Source organism: Rhinatrema bivittatum, chromosome 6 (genome assembly GCF_901001135.1).
Source record: "Rhinatrema bivittatum chromosome 6, aRhiBiv1.1, whole genome shotgun sequence".
Lineage (NCBI taxonomy): Eukaryota > Metazoa > Chordata > Amphibia > Gymnophiona > Rhinatrematidae > Rhinatrema > Rhinatrema bivittatum.
This window is the reverse complement of record NC_042620.1, coordinates 289,492,393-289,509,904: the sequence shown is the minus strand read 5'-3', so window position 1 is coordinate 289,509,904 and position 17,512 is coordinate 289,492,393. Positions and strand designations below refer to the sequence as shown.

The 17,512-nt window shown below is 43.2% G+C and overlaps 1 protein-coding gene across 1 annotated transcript in view; it reads left to right on the top strand.

Annotated features, from left to right (window-relative positions):
- Positions 1–17,512, top strand: part of LOC115094717 (gamma-aminobutyric acid receptor subunit alpha-3-like) — a 263,575-nt gene that overhangs the window by 166,941 nt on the left and 79,122 nt on the right. The window contains exon 5 of the mRNA XM_029607973.1: positions 11,558–11,701. Within this exon, the coding sequence (XP_029463833.1) occupies positions 11,558–11,701 (144 nt within the window). The remainder of the gene's footprint in view (positions 1–11,557; positions 11,702–17,512) is intronic.

Sequence of the window (17,512 nt, the reverse complement as noted above, 5' to 3'; positions counted from 1 at the left end):
AAGTTATAATGGGGTAGATTTTAAAAGGGTGCGCGCGCACATGTACACCCAATTTTATAACTTGCGCACGCAGGCGCGCACAAGCTATGAAAGCAGGGGTCGGCACGCGCAAGGCGGTGCACATTTGTGCACCTGTGCACGTCAAGCCACGCTGCCTTCCCCCGTTCCCTTCCCCCTAGCTTGACCTTCCCACCCCTTCCCCTAACCTTTCCCCCCCCAGCCCTACTCTAACTCCCCCCAAAAGTTTTATCATACCTTTTGCGCCTGCCTCTGGTCAGGCGCAAGTTGCGCACGCCGGCAGCCTGCCCACACGCGACCATTTGACACAGCGGCAATGGCCGCTGTGTCGGGGGCCTCTGGCCCTGCCCCTCCCCGCCCTCACCCCGCCCCCGGAACACCCCTTTTTGCAAGGCCCAGGACTTACACGTGTCCCGGGGCTATAAGCGCATCGATGGGCCTTTTTAATATAGGCCCGGTGAGCGTAGGGCTTTTAAAATTCGGCCCTAGGTGTCTGAACAAGTTAGCTGGATAAGACTGAGTTATTCATGGTGTGGCCATACCACTGAATATACTCAGCTAACTTATAGTTAGCCAGAAAGGTTTATCCAACTAACTACAGGACAGCAGAATAACTCTCCTAGACATATCCAACTAACTAAGGGAGTCATTTTTCAAAACACGATGGGCCATTATCATGGGTGCTAGGGCCCTAATGCATGCGATACTGGCCGCATCGTGGTGGTACTATTTAAATTAGGGGAAGGGGAGGAGTGTGGGTGAAGTCGTGGGCCAGCAGCGCTGCAGGCGATAATGTTTTCCACATTATCGCTGGCATTACTGCGGGAAATAACACCACCCTTTTCCTGTGGCGCTATGAGGGCTATGAACGTGGGCTGCCTGGCTGGAACCACGGCAGGCAAAAATGCATCACCACAATTCAGCCTGCTGCATACTTTGCTCCTCTGCCTCTTTTTTTTTCTTGCAGGCTATCATTCCAGGGTAAGCAAGATAAGACGGAATATCGCCACTTGCAGTATCTGGCTAAGTAGCTCTGCCCCAGAACGCCAACATCCCTCCCCTCACTTATCAGGATGTTTAGCTACATAAACATCTGGCTAAGTGAAGGTGGCTTCGTTGGGCCAAATATTCAAAAACAGTGCCACTTAACTGGCGAAGTCGAAACAAAACAGGCTAAGTGTTGCTGAATATTGACCTCATAATTTAGGTATAATAGGCGCCATTGGTCTAATATCTGTAGCATTTGTCCTTCAAAGGACAATGCATGACATTTCCTTAAACAGAAGTCAGAGGAGGTCTGACTTCTGTGTTGTGATTTCCTTAAACATGCCAGGAAGGACTAGTTTTCAAAATGGTATTTTTGTACTTGTACTTTACCTGATAGATGATCTTTTTTTCTGTACCCAAAGTATGAAAAGGATCTCAGTAGAGAGAGTGGTACAGAATGATAAATAATCTTATCATCCTTGGTTAGGCAGTCTGCACTGGTTTCTGATGGGTGCTGAGGCCCAGTTCTAAATGCTCATGTTGGCTTTAAAAGTATTGAGGGATGTAGGCACAAGTTATCTTCGGGATAAAGTAGAGTGATATCAACCTAGTAGAAGTCTGCATTCCAGTCAGAGTTCTTGTCTTAAGATGTCATCATAAAAAGCGATGGTGATGGCGGTGATGAAGGGGGGAGGGGAGCTCAGATTAGAACTAGAGCTTTCTCAGTGGTAGCTCCCACCTTGTGGAACAATTTGCCTCTGGAGGCTCAGCAAGCGTTGAACTATCTATAGTTCTGCAAAAAAGATAAAAACATGGCTCTTTCTAGAAGTAAATCAGGGTCAAAGAAAATAATTGGGAAGCCGAAGGGGCGATTGGATGCTGTGAGGATTTGGCATGCGCTGATATTTTGTAGGGATATGAAAGATTAAAGATTGTTGGCAAATTATGCTATTTTATTATTTTATTGTATTTTTAATGTCTTACTGCATTTGTAAACGTTTGCAAACCACTTTGGGCTGGATTCATCATTCTTCGCAGAATGATGAATCCTGCGGAAAAGGGGGCGGGGTGGGCCTGCGAAAGGCCTCAGTCGTTCGCACCGTGGCGGTGCGATTTCGCCAGCCGCAGTGTAGCCAGCTGCAGCCTTCCACGCAAATAGTGCCACCGTAAAAGGCGGTGCTATTCACCACGCTACTGCCGGCGATAATGTTCCTCACATTATCTCTGGCAGCGGTGCCGCGGCCGTCTCCTCCCCCTCCCCGCCCCCTCCCCTCCCGGTCATTTACTTCCTATCGCACGCAATAAACCTTTAGAAAATAACCCCCTTTGATTGGTCTGTGACAAGAAAGCAGTATATAAAAATCTTAAATAAATAATAACTAAACTACCGTATTCCAATTCAGCAGTTTGTTTAATCAACACCTAACTATTTGGATTTAGGTCATAAACTGACTTTAGTTCATCTCAATAATATTGCAGGCCTATCTACAATTCACTGCAAGCACTGATTTTTTTTTTTTTTTATTATTCCCTCCATGTTGTACAGCATGCTGGCAATGCCACTGTCTTCTACAGGTCAGAAAGTCAATGTTATAATACAGGTTGAGGTATTTATGGATTTATAATGAAGGCACTTCATTCTAAAACAGATGGCTCTCAAAATAGAATGTCCTGTTCTGGAAATAAGACTGGACATAGAAGGTCATATGTCTCAATGTCTCCAAAACTTGTTAACTGTAGATTGAATTATGAAGAAAACCAGGAGCAAATGAAAAGAATCTTGAGCACCACTTTACTATGGAGAAAAAAAAAACTTAATCGCTTGAAGATCAAATGGAAACTGTGGCATGATTTAGAAATCTTGTCTGTGATAAATCAGATATGTTCTCAGTCATTAGTACTACACTAGAACTCATAAGCTGCAAGGAAAGGAAATTATCTAATTTGCAAAAGAAAGAGGATAGATCATCAAAATGTAGAGCTATATTTTAGAAAGTAATCCTCATCTTTCTTACAAATTAATTTAAATGAATTCATTAATTTGAGTTTCAAATACATTTACTCATCTGCATCTGAAACCCACACAGAACTCATTGCAATTGTAAACTCTCTTCTTAGAAAAGTAATTGAGGACTGTATAGCATGTGAAGAATTAGAGACCCCCTTAGATAGCTTGCAGGAAATTATCCCCGAACCTGCAAACTAATTTTCAAAGGGAAAATTGGAGTCCACAGGGATTGCAACTAGAAAAGTATCTGTGGACTATGCACCTGCTAATTATGCATAGTAAAATATATGCAGGGATTGTAAACTTTACTCCCCTTTCTGCCCCTGGCCCAGCCCCATTTTCATAGAGAAAAAGTAGGTGCTTTGTGGAACAACACATGTTCTTTTGGTCACTGAGAAATGGGCAATTTTCAGCCTGAAGAATTTATCCAAGCAACCATTTAGGCCTGGTCCGGTTGCTGAGGCCCAGGCCCTACATCGAAGTCTGGGCCAAAGCCAGGTCCCATCACCAAGATCCAGACCTAGGCCTGGGCCCAACACTGGAGCCTAGCCCAAAGCTGGGTTCCATCGCTAAGGAACAACGTTAGGAGCTTAACATTGAAATCCCAGCAGTCATACTTGGAGATTTTAACCTCCATGTAGACTCCATCCACCTATTCCCCTCATGTGGCACCTTCTTCAACTTGCTGCAAGCCATTGGCTTTAGACAAATCATTGCAAACACCATTTACAAAGCCGGTCATACTCTAGACCTCATATTCATCAACTCTAGCATCTCCTCACCTAACTCACCTGCCTGCACCCCCGTACCATGCTCAGATCATGTCCTCATCAACACCCATCTATCCTTAAACACCCTAAAACCTAGAAACACAAGCCCCAGACATACTTTCACCTACAGAAAACCCTGCATTTCTGAGGACCTCATAACAGCCCTCTCCAACTCCCTCCCGAATCTCAACTGTTCCTCCCAGAAGCTGCCCTCAGCTCCTGGAACAATCTCAACATAGCCAATGAACTTTGTCTCCTTATCAACCAAGAAACACATTGTATCCAAAAAAAAACCCCTTGGTACACACCTGAACTCAAAACTATGAAAACCAATCTCCGTATGAAAGAAAGAAACTGGCGCAAAAACCCCTCCCCGCATCTAGCGGCCATATACAAATCCTCCCTACACACCTACAGACTTGCCACTCTCAATGCGAAACAAGATTTCTTTGCAGCCAAAATACACAATTACATGTACAACCCCAAAGCTCTATTCTCCTTCGTCTCTGACCTTACGAAACCTACACCCCCCCAGCATCCCTGACAAGGAAGCCCCCCCAAAAAATTGAAGAGCTTGCCTCATTCTTCCACAATAAAATAGCAAACATCCTTCGTAGATTCCCCAACAACCCCCTTCCCGTACCCATCACCTCCACCACTACCAACACCAATCTTAGCTCCCTTGACCTTACCTCTTCAAAGGAAATAGAATTGATCCTAAAAAAACTTAAACCAGCTTCCCACCCCACTGACACCATCCCCACAAAAATGCTCTTATCTATTCCCAGCGCCATAGCGAAACCTTTAGCTGACATTATCAATTGTTCCCTAACCTCGGGCTTAGTCCCAGACTCTCTGAAACATGCAATTGTCAAACCCCTCATCAAAAAACCCTCTCTGGACCCCCAAGACCCTTTGAAATACCGCCCCATTTCCAATCTTCCATTTATTGCCAAAATTATGGAAAAAGTGGTTAATACTCAACTGGACATTTCCATTTTTCCATTTATCGCCATTTATCCATTTATCCATTTATCGCCAAAATTATGGAAAAAGTGGTTAATACTCAACTGGAAAAAGTGGTTAATACTCAACTGGACATTTCCAATCTTCCATTTATTGCCAAAATTATGAAAAAAGTGGGCTACCTTGACGATAACAATATCCTCCACCCATCCCAGTTTGGCTTTCGAAAAAATCTAAACATGGAAACCCTCCTCCTTGCCCTCTCAGACACCCTTTTCTTAGGCATGGGCCAAGGACAAAGCTACATTCTGGCACTCCTTGACATCTCCGCCGCATTCAATACCATCAGTCACAACCTCATGCTTTCCCGCCTCACCGAGATTGGCATCTCTGGTACAGCCCTGCTCTGGTTCGCCTCATACCTAGCCAACAGAAAATTTTCTGTTAAAATTGGCAATGCAGAGTCCCCCCACCACCCCCTTTCTCAAGGAGTCCTACAAGGCTCTTCCCTCTCATCTACTCTATTTAATATTTACCTCCTTCCCCTCTTCCACCTCTGGGAGAGGGGAAGGAGGTAAATATTAACCAATCTGGGGCTCAAATTTTTCATCTACGCCGATGACGTACAAATCGTCATCCCTATACAAAGCTCCTTAACAGACACCCTCAATTTCTGGGACAAATATCTCAACTCGATAAACAACCTCCTCTCAATCCTCCAACTAGCCCTGAACTCCTCAAAAACAGAGCTACTACTCATAACCAACTATCAAACCCTGAAGCCGGCACTTGCAAATGATCCCGCTTTCTACTCCATTGCCACTCAACTCTGCGCACAAGACCTAGGAGTCCAAATTGACCAATCCCTAAACTTTAAAAAACACATAAATAAAAAAAAATAAAAAATAAAAATATTGAAGGAAGGATTTTTTAAACTCAACGTCATGAAAAAGCTTAAACCCCTTCTCCACTCCCAAGATCTCCGCACTGTCATTCAGTCAACCCTCATATCTAGACTCGACTACTGTAATTCCCTCCTCCTTGGCCTCCCCTACACTACCATCAGACCCCTACAAATGCTGCAGAACGTGGCAGCAAGAATCATCGCCCATGCATGCAAATCAGACCACATCACCCCTATCCTTAAAGACCTACACGAGCTCCCCGTTCCCTCCCGTATCCTCCACAAAACACTGACCATCATTCACAAATCCATCTATTCACATAACTCTAACTGGCTAGGCGAACCTTTCATTCTCGCTCAACCTAGCTGCCCCACTCGAACCAATCATTTGGGTATGCTCCAAATACCCTCCCTCAAAAAAACACACCTTTCTTCAAAAAGAGACAGAGCCTTGTCTATTGCAGGCCCCACCTGTTGGAACAAACTACCTCCAAACCTCCGTCTTGAGCCCTGCCCCAAAAATTTCAAAAAGAAATTAAAGACCTGGCTATTTAAACAGGCATACCCAGAATAGGACCCACTCCAGCCTCTCTCTCTCCCCCCCCCTTCTGCTTTGACTCGGATATGATCACCTTGCCTTGCCTTGTCCACCTATCTGTAATGCACTCTCAATTTACTATTTAACTATTTAATTACCTTGCATTTGTTATTGACCTCATTGTTATGCCTTAGTTGTTAACTTTAACCTCTCTCTGCCTCACCCCCTAGTTATCTTCCCTCCCTGTCCCAGTTCCCCCTACCCTGTTCGATGTCATTTCTATCTTTTGTTTGATGTAAACCGATATGATGTTCACACGAATACCGGTATAGAAATGTTGTTAAATAAATAAATTAATTAATTTTCAGAACCAGGCACCTAATTCCTCCCCTTTCCGCCTCTTTCTTCTTCTGTTGATGAAAAATGCCACTGTCTGGCTGAAGGGTGTGCTGCAGTGATATCATTACAGCGCCTTCCTCCCAAGTGGAGGTCGCCATTTTGATGACCAGCAGTACATGTCAATGGCCGTGCATCAAAATGGTCTACTCAGGAAGAAGGTACCATAGCGATGTCACTGCGGAACATCCCTTGGGTAAACAGCAGCACTTATGCCCACCAGCTCAAAAGTGGCCATGTAGCCCTCTTAAGCCTGGGTAAGATGCCCCGCCACCTCCATCAGCCTCCCAATGACAGCATGTAAGCCTCAGACATCCTATCTCACACTCTGGACAGCTACCTGTATAGCTGCTAGACCCAGGATTTCTGGGTTAGGAATGGGTGCTCAAGCCAGAGAATCCCCCTATGTAGCCATCAGATACTTCCCTGAATCTAGGAGATGTTGCCCGCAAGCTGCTTGCCTCCATTGCCCAGCAAAGACTGGACAGCAACAGGACCTATATTCAGAGTTCCTGGGGTCAAACAAAGAAGCGACCCTACTAAGAAGCAGAGAGGGATGGATGGAAGTATAAGCCCGAGGACTCCTGTGTGGTAGAGTGGCTGCTGTGCTGCTGTGGGTCCATAGGCGATTGTGGCTGCTACTTCTCTGAAGCATGTCCAGCTGCTGCTTTAGCAGGAGGGGGCCGATGCTCTTTATCCTATGAGCTGATGGTGTCTGTGAACAGAAATGAATGTGTGTATCATCTGGTGTGCTCCAGGGTGTGATGTGCAGCATCATAGAAATTGTTAGAGGACATTGCATTTTTGGGAGCGATGAGGCATTTCTGGGAGAGATGAGTGGCTGGTGGGACACTCATGTGCTAAGGGGGTGAGGCAGGGGTAACACCATAGATACGTTCCCAGAGATATGGAGTCTTCTGTGCAGCAGTGCTTTATAACATGATGCCTAGCTAATGATATGGGCTCAGAGGCATTCTAACTGTCTAGCTAGTATGTGTTGGAGTGTGCCCTAGATTCCTAGCTATCAAGGGCCACAATGCTGCCAAAAGTCTATGGGTCTTTGTTGACTGGTAGGTCTTGCTATTCTCCTCCCCACCAGCCTACCCCACACAATTAAAAATTATGCATTTATAATAATAGATTTTACATGAAAAAGGAGATTCAAAGTACAGTTTTCTGAGATAAAAATATTGCTTGCAAATGTATGTTATTATATTTACTGGCACTGCTATATGCAAACCAAAAGACCCTGCTAAAAAACAAATGACACTTGGAATCCATATCATATTAGGCAAGTTGTAATGTGTGATAGGTGTCTGCTTGCCATCATAAAGCCTTAAGCAAACTGAATTACAATTGCACTGTAGTAAAACTCCCACATCAAAACAGCACCAACTCTCTGCACTTAAACAGCAAAATCACTTATCTATGAAAAAGCAACACTGCAAATATTACATCAGGCCCTAAACATCAGTACATCTCTTATTAGGAAAACAGAAAAAGCCAAGCATCTGTAGCTACTTACACAGAAATGATATACTAGAAGAATACCTTAAGTTCGGTCACATGTGCAGAACACAGAAAGTTCCTCAACAATTACAGAATAAAGAGACTTTAAAGTATAAAAAAAATGTGCAGACAAAATGACCTGGAAACTTCAACAAGCCGGAATCTGTATACGGCTCAACATAAAACATCAAACAATAAATTCAAGAAATATAAAACACTAAGAAGAGTAAAATCATACTAATAAAAAGAATATTTTAAAACAGTTGACAAATAGAATACTATCCAAAATTAAAATGTAACATTTTTTAAAAATGTCCAAACACAACAAAATATTGCAAAAGAGCAGAATTATCTGACTATTGAATCTTAGTAGGCCCAGTTGGTCTATGTTTGTGTTTTTCATGGCCTAGCTATCTAATCTATGAGCTGTTTTTATAGAATTATCTAAAATATATTACACTGTTTTGTATTTGCTCTGACCTGTTGATACCTTTAGAAATGATTTAACTGGAGATATGTTTTAGCTAGTCATAGCCAGTTCAGACTGGATATTGTGGTTATGTATAAAATTATTATTCATAAGGGACAGAAACTTCTGACAACACAGATATTTCATGGAGCCATTATTAGTCAGAAGCTATCTTGTTGAGAGTAAGATCGCCCAAAAATACAAAGTCCTAATGAATATCGAATACTGCAATAGGATATAGAAGGAAATGGACATGGATTGGAGAGGGAGGAATGAGTATTGTTGCGTCTGTCAGGCTCAGACGACTTTGCCCGACATGCCTCACCTTTCTCTCAGCTTTCTCCACCAGCCTCGGGAGTATGGCATCCGTGGTGTCTCCCTGCCGCACCCTCCGGCTTCCCTGGAGCGGCTCTGGTGCGGCGTTCGGCCATCTTGACCCGAAGCCTCACAGGGTGCGCGCGTGTGTGTCCCTACCTCGGGGGTGTCCCCCTCGAGTGACAGCACTGCTTCTGCATATTTAGGTTGCCCATTTGCTGACTCTCGCCGAGTTAGCAACGGATCGGAGCAGATCGGATAGGATCAGTATGCCCCAGTCTGAAGCTACTCTGCCACTTCTATCCACTGGAAGCTATCTTCACCCTTCGAGATTCTCTAACCTGGGTAATCGCTCCTCGGGGGCCCTCTGCTTATTTACAGGTGCCTATCCTCTTACAGGTAATCGCTCCTCGAGGGCCTGTGTGTCTATCTTGGTGCCTGCTCCATTCTTCAGCCTGCTGGAAATCCATCTATCAGCTACAGAGTGTCTTTCATCAGTTCCTCGCTACCTCTCTGCATCAGGCCCTCACCATTGTTAAACGGATCTCTTCTGCCGAGGACCACGGACTGCTAACACTTATCCTCTCTTCTGCCCATTGGGATTCTATCTACTCAGCTACAGGAGTGTGTTTAACATCTGCCAGTCTGTCTCTCCTACAGTGCCTTATTGGGCATCTGTATTGGGGCCTTACACTACCATTGTGGGAAGGATCTCCCTCGCCAAGGATTACAGACTGCTACCAGCTATCCTGCTCTCTACTGCCACCTCTGGTGGTCACCCTAGCTGTACAATAAAAGAAACTATCTCTGTGTTTGTGCTATTGAGTCTAACCCGGTGCATCAGTCTCCCTATGGGGCTCCTCCCCGTAGGAGATAACATCACTGTTGCCCCTGAGAATCCACCAAACACCTCAATATCATAACAAGTATGCAATCTCTTTTAAATTATTTTTAATTAGAAATATAAGAGTCAATTTTCAAAGAGTTTAGGCTTCTCACTTTTGAATTTAAACTTCTAAGTTAGCCCTTTAAAAAATTTGCTAGGACTACGTCCTTAAATTTAGGATCCTAGTTTCATTAGGATCCTAAATTTAGAAGTCTGAAAAGAGGGTGGCTATGGGGTTAGAGTTAGGGCAGGGAAAAAATGGCCTAGATTTATCAAATTGCTGTAAATATTGCATGTGATAGAAAAAGGGGTGTGTTTTATGGTAATTGACTAATTATTGCAATGTACAGGTATTACCACCTACATAGTACTCATTTCACCACTAGGGAGAGAGAAAGAGAGAGGGAGAGAGAGAGAGAGAGAGAGAGAGAACCTATCAACATGACCCTTGTAGTAGTAAGGGTCAGTAGTAAGTAGGAGGGCCTGATATGAGGGGAGGGGGGGGGGGGGAGAGAGCCTCTGGTGGTGGTACCATAGTAAACAGCTATTTATACTACTATAGGAGGCCCACCTAGTAACTTGAAGTGAGGTTTAGGTATTAGTTTAGGGCTTAGGGGCCACTTTTACATGCAGAATGAGACATACAAACAGAACAGTACACTGCATGTATTATCTGCATGTAAAAAGTGGCTCTAACCCCTACACTACTACCTAAACCACACCTTCAGTTACTAGGTGGGCCTCCTATAGTAGTATAAATAGCTGTTTACTAGGGTACCACCACCAGAGGCTCTCTCTCTCTCTCTGTCCCCTCCCCTCTCTCTCTTCCCCCCCCCCACCCCCCTCCCCTCATCTCAGGCCCTCCCCCACTCTCCTCCCACATCTCGGGCCTTTCCCCAGCCTAAAAATGCCCAAAACAGAATTTGTGAAAAAAACACAAATTGCATCATGGGCATATCACACAGCTTAATGCAATTGAAAAAGGTGTAGTTATTTTCGGCATTAAAACTGCAATATCATGCGTTATGGCTTCATGAGGTCAGCCCACTTTTCTGGAAATCCTGCCCCCGACTCCTCTCTAATCCCTTCCCTTTTAAAAATCTGTATCTCACCATGCAGTATGGTATGTATCGCATGCGTTAAGGCATTTTCACATGCGTTGGCATTTTCGTATGCGAAAACACCTTAATGCATGTGAAAATGCCATAAATTTTTTCAGGGGAACTTATGATAGCGTGTTAATCACTAATGAGGTTCATAGCATCCTACATACCTGTTTGGCATGTGCAGGCATGTTAAACTATAAAGTGCTTACATGTGAGATAAAAAGGACACATTTTCCTATGAGCTTGGATATGATAGATGGATGGTAACTTTGAAACAGCCACATGAGCGCACATGTAGGGACCTTTGTTTTCAATTTTTATTTTATTTTGCTAGGAATTTCTATGTTTTAAAAAGAATCAGTGGAAAAATTACTTTGGTATAACACATAGGAGAAAAATCAGTGGAAAATACTTTTTTCCAATGAATTTTTTTTGTCAAAACATTAAAGAATTCCTGAATACTCCATAATACCTGATTTATGAAAGTGATGGATTTCTGAGAAATTAGCTGGCAATAAAACTAATTTTATTGATGCTTATGATTCCCCTTGATTTTTGTGTATTCCATTTAAGTTAGCTCTAGGGCTGCAAAGAGTTCCAGTTTTCAAGCATTCTAGGAAGAGGTAAAGTTGAAAGCTGAAAGTTAGCTTGAAGTGATTTCATTCTTAACTTGATTTCTTTATAGACGCTTACACAAAGACAGAGGTAATATATACCTGGATAAATGGAACGGATAAATCTGTATCGGTGGCACCAGATGGATCACGATTAAACCAATACGACCTACTAGGACATGCTGTTGGGACAGAGACAATTCGATCCAGCACAGGTATAGCAATTAGCTGCATTTCATGTTGAAAATACAGTAAAAACATAAGATATGCCATCAGAGTTCCAGCAAGCCCAGCATCCTAACTCTGACAGTGGCCAGTTTGGGTTACAAGTACCTGGAAGATCCTAAAAGTAGATCTATTTCTTGTTTCTTTCACCAACTGCTTTTTGCAAGCCATTAATATGTTGTCTATGAGTATTTGTTGTTCAGTAATACTGTGGAATTTCAGCAAAATTAATTTATGAAAAGTTACATCTATGGTAGCTGCAAGTCTTTCTGACTTTCAGTGTCCTTCAGAAGCTTCCTCTTTCCATTGTTGCTGTCCTGTCCTATAAAGGAATGCTCCTTAGTAATAAAAGTCATAGTTTCTTGATTGCTGTTTAAAAATAAAGATCTAGAAAATGTCTTGTTTTCAGAATGGGTAATATTTTGAATATTTTTTTTATTATTATTTATTTCTCAAAGTTTTTATAAACAACAAGCAGAGTAAAACTTGTCACAGATATATGGAGTTTACAAGAAATAAGAAAAGAAAAGAATCTTTACAAGTATCAATATCATAATTTCTTTCTCCATATTATTCTGTCCACTATATTGGGGGATCAAAGAATAAGAAATATACAAGGCATAATATATCAAAAAAGACTTTGAAATTATTAACGAACAATCTAGGTTAGCCTTCCATCTATAGGTCATAGCGCATATTGTCTTACTGAGTATTGGTATCTCCCTTGACTGGGTTAGTTTTCTCAGTTATAAAGATTTTCAATTGTGACAGTTGAAAAAAACAGTATTTGATCTTTTGATATTCAATGCAACACTTACATGGATACTTTAATTTATACAAGGCTCCCATTGCTAATACTGGTGATCTTAAACTAATAAACTCTTTTCTCCTTTTTTGGGTCTCTTTAGTAACATCTGGGAACATCCTTACTTCCATTTGGCAAAAAGTTTTCTTTTATATTTCTAAAAAATAATTTCTGTACCCATTCTTTATCTGTAAACAAGAAGGAGATTAACAATGTAGAAGGTTGTGCCATTTCTAAACTGGTGGATTCTAATATTTCTGTTACATTTAATGGCAAAATCGATTGATAAGCTTGGTCTTTATCCAAAGAAGCTTTCCAAGAAGGAATATAATATACTTGAGTTAAAGGGGGAAGAGCTTGTTGGGGAATTTAAAGAAATTCCAATGCAAACCTATTCCACATTTCTTTGGCTGAAAAATTTGATATTTTGGGAAAATTTACTAATCTCAAATTTTTACTTCGCAACTGATTTTCAATATTTTCCATCTTTCTAGTAAGATATTGATTTTCTTTTATAACAGATTCATTTAAATTTCTCAACTGTTTTATTTCTTCAGAATGATTTTCAATAGAATGGTCCCTTAACTTATCATCAATAGTTATCTTATTAACTTTCAACTCTATTTTTTCTATAGTTTTAACAATTGGTGATAATTGCATTGATACATTCTTATTTAACGTTACCAGTGTTTCCCAAATAATTTCTAAGGAGAAATTTGGCGGTCTCACAATTGGCAATAATACTATTTTTTCTTTATCTACACCAAGTCCTTGGGATGATAACAGTTCCTCATCCACTTTCCCCCCTGTGGCACTAGTAAAACTAGTTTGTACAGCTCTCGGGTCCACTGCTGTTCCTGAATCGCCTTCCAATTCGCCACTATTCCCAAGTGGCTCGGACAATTCTTTATTTGGGCCAGTTTTTAAATTTGCTGGATTCACAGGGGGGGGGGCTCTATAGTCCGGGGATAATGAGATCTCCAGTTCACAAGGGTTTACTGTGCCTTCCTGCAAACCCTCAAGTGAAATATCACCCGGCATTAAGGCTCCCCTTCTGACGTGGGCGTCCATAGGGCCCAACACCAGTCTCGCTAAGTCGGATTCAATAGCAAGCCTGTCCTTTGCCCTACGTTTCCGGGCCGAGTGAGGCATGCTATAATTTTAACATATAATCAAGGAAAATGAGTACTTAGCTTGAGATGTTCGTGTAGCTTTGTCCCCCAATGGAGAGTGAGATACGATAACAAAAAGACTTCTGAATGAAACTTGGAAATCCAAAGGAGTCCAGACGTGCCCAGACGAGCCCAGGCGAAGCCAGGCAAAGCCTTACTAGCGCGCGCCCCTTAGGCGCGCACGGCTTTGGCGGCGCGCCGGCTTCGGCTGTGCACCGCCAACGGCCTGATCTTATAGGGCCCCTTCCGGCTCGGCGTCCAATCACGTACGGCAAGTGGGAGGATAGTACTTGCGTCAGGGCACTGACTGGCGTCTTACCCCGAGATTTCCAACCGAGGAAACAGGTAATCTCTCCGTTCTCAGTCCCCAATAGTTTGAATATATAAGTGTGACACTACGTAATTTTGTTTCTGAGATGTGACCTCTGCATAGATACAAATGATTTATTGTTTCTAGTGGAATATGGTTTTTCATTTGGGAATAAAGGAGAGACAAAATATGGTTGAAAGTTGATATAGTTGCTCCGCATGGTTGTTGTAATTTAAAACACAATCTTATATTTAGTGTTAGATGACATCAACTAAAAAGTTAATGCTCCTCAAAGGAATATCAAAGTGACATAAAAAATAAAGAGAGACAATAAGCTTGTTTTTGAAAAGGATCATACCAATATATAATCTCAAGTGAATAACATGAGCTTGCAGGACTCACAGCATTTTTTCCCAGTTTCCCTTAACAAAAGAGCACAGACACATATATGGTATTAACAAGGCCACAGTTTATTGTTTCAACCATGAAACCCAAACCAACAGCAAAACCGGCCGCCTAATCCAGCTCCATCCACCAGGGTGTTCCTCAGGACAACACGCTGCCACGTCCCATTAGGGTGACACCTGCAATCCACCACTAGCCCAAGACCTCTTTCTGGCAGTCTGTGCCACCTGCTGAATCTTTTCTGCCAAGCCTCAACAGAGAGCACCAGCATCTCTTGTACCACTGATTGCATCGTATAGCAGCCCACCCAGCTACACATGCCCCAACATCCTGCACACATAACGACAGCAGCCTATCACATTTTAATATAACTTAGGCTCGGGTACACCACTACAGCTGAGGACGTTCACCGAACAGCCCTCGGCCTCCTCTCCCCCCCCCCCCCCCCCACTGCATCCTAAACTCAAACATGAAACGCTACCTCCAACACTTTCTGCAAAGAGTTATTAAATGGGTCAAGCCCCACCTCAGATAAATAAACTCCATCTGCTTTATGCATGCCTGGGCACCCATCCATAACCCAATCATGTCGCATGCGGAAACCTCCTTGTATAACAACCCAATTACTGACCTGACAATTGACCACCCCTTGCCCATGAAACCTCATCCTTATACTTCGGTTGGACTAAAATGCCTGACTACATAAACCTGGACAATGGCATCATGTTCATAAAATTTCCCAAGTCCTTTCTGGTCATGGTAAGACCAGGAGCCCAGGTCGTTATCCCCCCTGCCCCCCTCCCCCCAAATGAATGATGAGCACTTATGATGAACACCTTGTCTGGAGCACTTCCTTGATGGTCAGTATCAGCTGGTCCCATTTCATGCCTCTTCTGACAAACCAGTGAATCTATTTGCCAACCACTGTCAGTCCCAAATGTTTGCTGTTCGGGCGCCTCAAAGCCTTTCACTGTGCCCACAACCCAGGCACACCCAAACTCAACGCTGCCCCTCCCAGACTCTGCAACAAAGAAATATTCAATTAGGAAGGTCTGACCCATTCCTAAACAGCACCTCCTTTTCTGAACGAATGTACCCCCCAACAGCCTGAGACAGCCACAACCCAGTCTCCTAATATCCACTTCAGACAAATCTGCTTCAGCTGCACTAGTAGCCGCCCCAATACAAAAGCAATGAGTCCTTAAAACAACCCCCCTCCACCCCAGGCTCCAAATAAACTTCTGCAAAATGCGTGCAAACTGTTATCTCATCCAACAGGAACCATCTGCATGCACTGCCGGCCAAACATGCAAAAAATGCCTTGTGTACAAAACCAGACACGCTCTTGCATACTCCAAATGATATAACATGACCTCGACCCCTTTTCCTACCTGATCTATCTTTGACCAATGAATATGCATCCTCACATACTCATCTGTTAAAGTTCCCATTCAATACCGCCCCAACTGCCGGCTGACCAACCGAGCACGCCATCAATTCATTCACCTACCTGGTGCTGAAAAAGACCAACACAAAGGCGGCACAAAACAAAAGCACCTCATACTCCGAGCAACATACCCCCAGGAGCTTATCCACGTTCACTATCAATAAGGCAATGCCCATCTTTCACTGGCCCTCACACTCTTTCCCCCCCAGGCATAAGTTTCACCAGGAAACTAGCCATTGGGTTACCCCAACCCATTACCTTCTGAAAAAATGAAAACCCTTCTATATGCACCCTCATGGATGCTAAAGAATATCCCGCCTGTTTAGACTATAATATGTACTACAGCACTGCTGAATTCAGCACTGGACCCACTCCCCAACATTTCTCACAGAGGAAACTGGACATAGTCTAAACAGGCGAGATATTCTTTAGGGTCCATGAGGGCATCTTTGACACTGGCTACTAGGGTGGCATGCTAGTAGCCAGTGTCAAATATGCCAGGATCATCTCCCATGCTTCTTCATTCCAGTTCCTCTTAAAAGCTCCCTTCTCATCTGCTTGCAAAGCCATATGGCAATAGAGATCCCACTTGGAATGAGAAAGGGTATTGGCTATAGAGTTATCCATCCCAGGCACATGTCTCGCCCTAGCCAAAACATTCCATCTAAGGCAGTGCTTCTTGACCTTTTTTCTGTCAGGACATACCTGATAGATGGTCCCCACATGCATAACACACTGAACACATGACATTCACCAAACTAACCCACCCCCAACCCTCAGTACTGGGTATAAAGCAGAACTAGAACATTCCCCGTACAACTCACTATACAAAAAAGATATTCTGCTTTAACTCAAAAACAGCAGCACAAACTCCCTCTACTACCAGGCGCAATAGCCCTACTTATAAAAAGACAGCAGTTCACCACCTATGCATGTTCTACTGAGAAAAAACAACAAATTAGGTGAGGTATTTTACTAGCCTACATGCTGGTTAAATACCTCACCTTCAGGCCGATACAGCACAGTGCGCTCCGGCAGAGCGCACTGTTAACCAGTGTTTGGATGCGCATTTTCGACGCGCTAGCTTTACCCCTTATTCAGTAAGGGGTAATAGTGCATCGAAAATGCGCGTCCAACCCCCCAAAACTAATAGCGCCTGCAACATGCAAATGCATGTTGATGGCCCTATTAGTTATTCCCGCGTGATTCACTAAGTAAAATGTGCAGCCAAGCCGCACATTTTACTTTCAGAAATTAGCGCCTACCTTTGGGTACACCTACCTTTCTGTACACCATCTGACTTAATATCATGGCGATATTAAATCGGAGGTCCCAAAGTAAAAAATAATTTAAAATAATTTAAAAAATTTAAAATCGGCCCATGGCTCGCGGCTCGCGGGTTGAAAACCGGACGCTCAATTTTGCTGGCGTCCGGTTTCTGAACTCGTGGCTGTCAGCAGGTTTGAGAACCGATGCCGGCAAAATTGAGCATCGGCTGTCAAACTCGCTGACAGCCGCCGCTCCTGTCAAAAAAGAAGCGCTAGGGACGCGCACAAACTTTCTCCTCTCTCTCACACACACACACACACACACACTCTCTCTGACATACATGACTTATTCATGCACACACAAATACAAATACATGATGTACACATGTTCTCT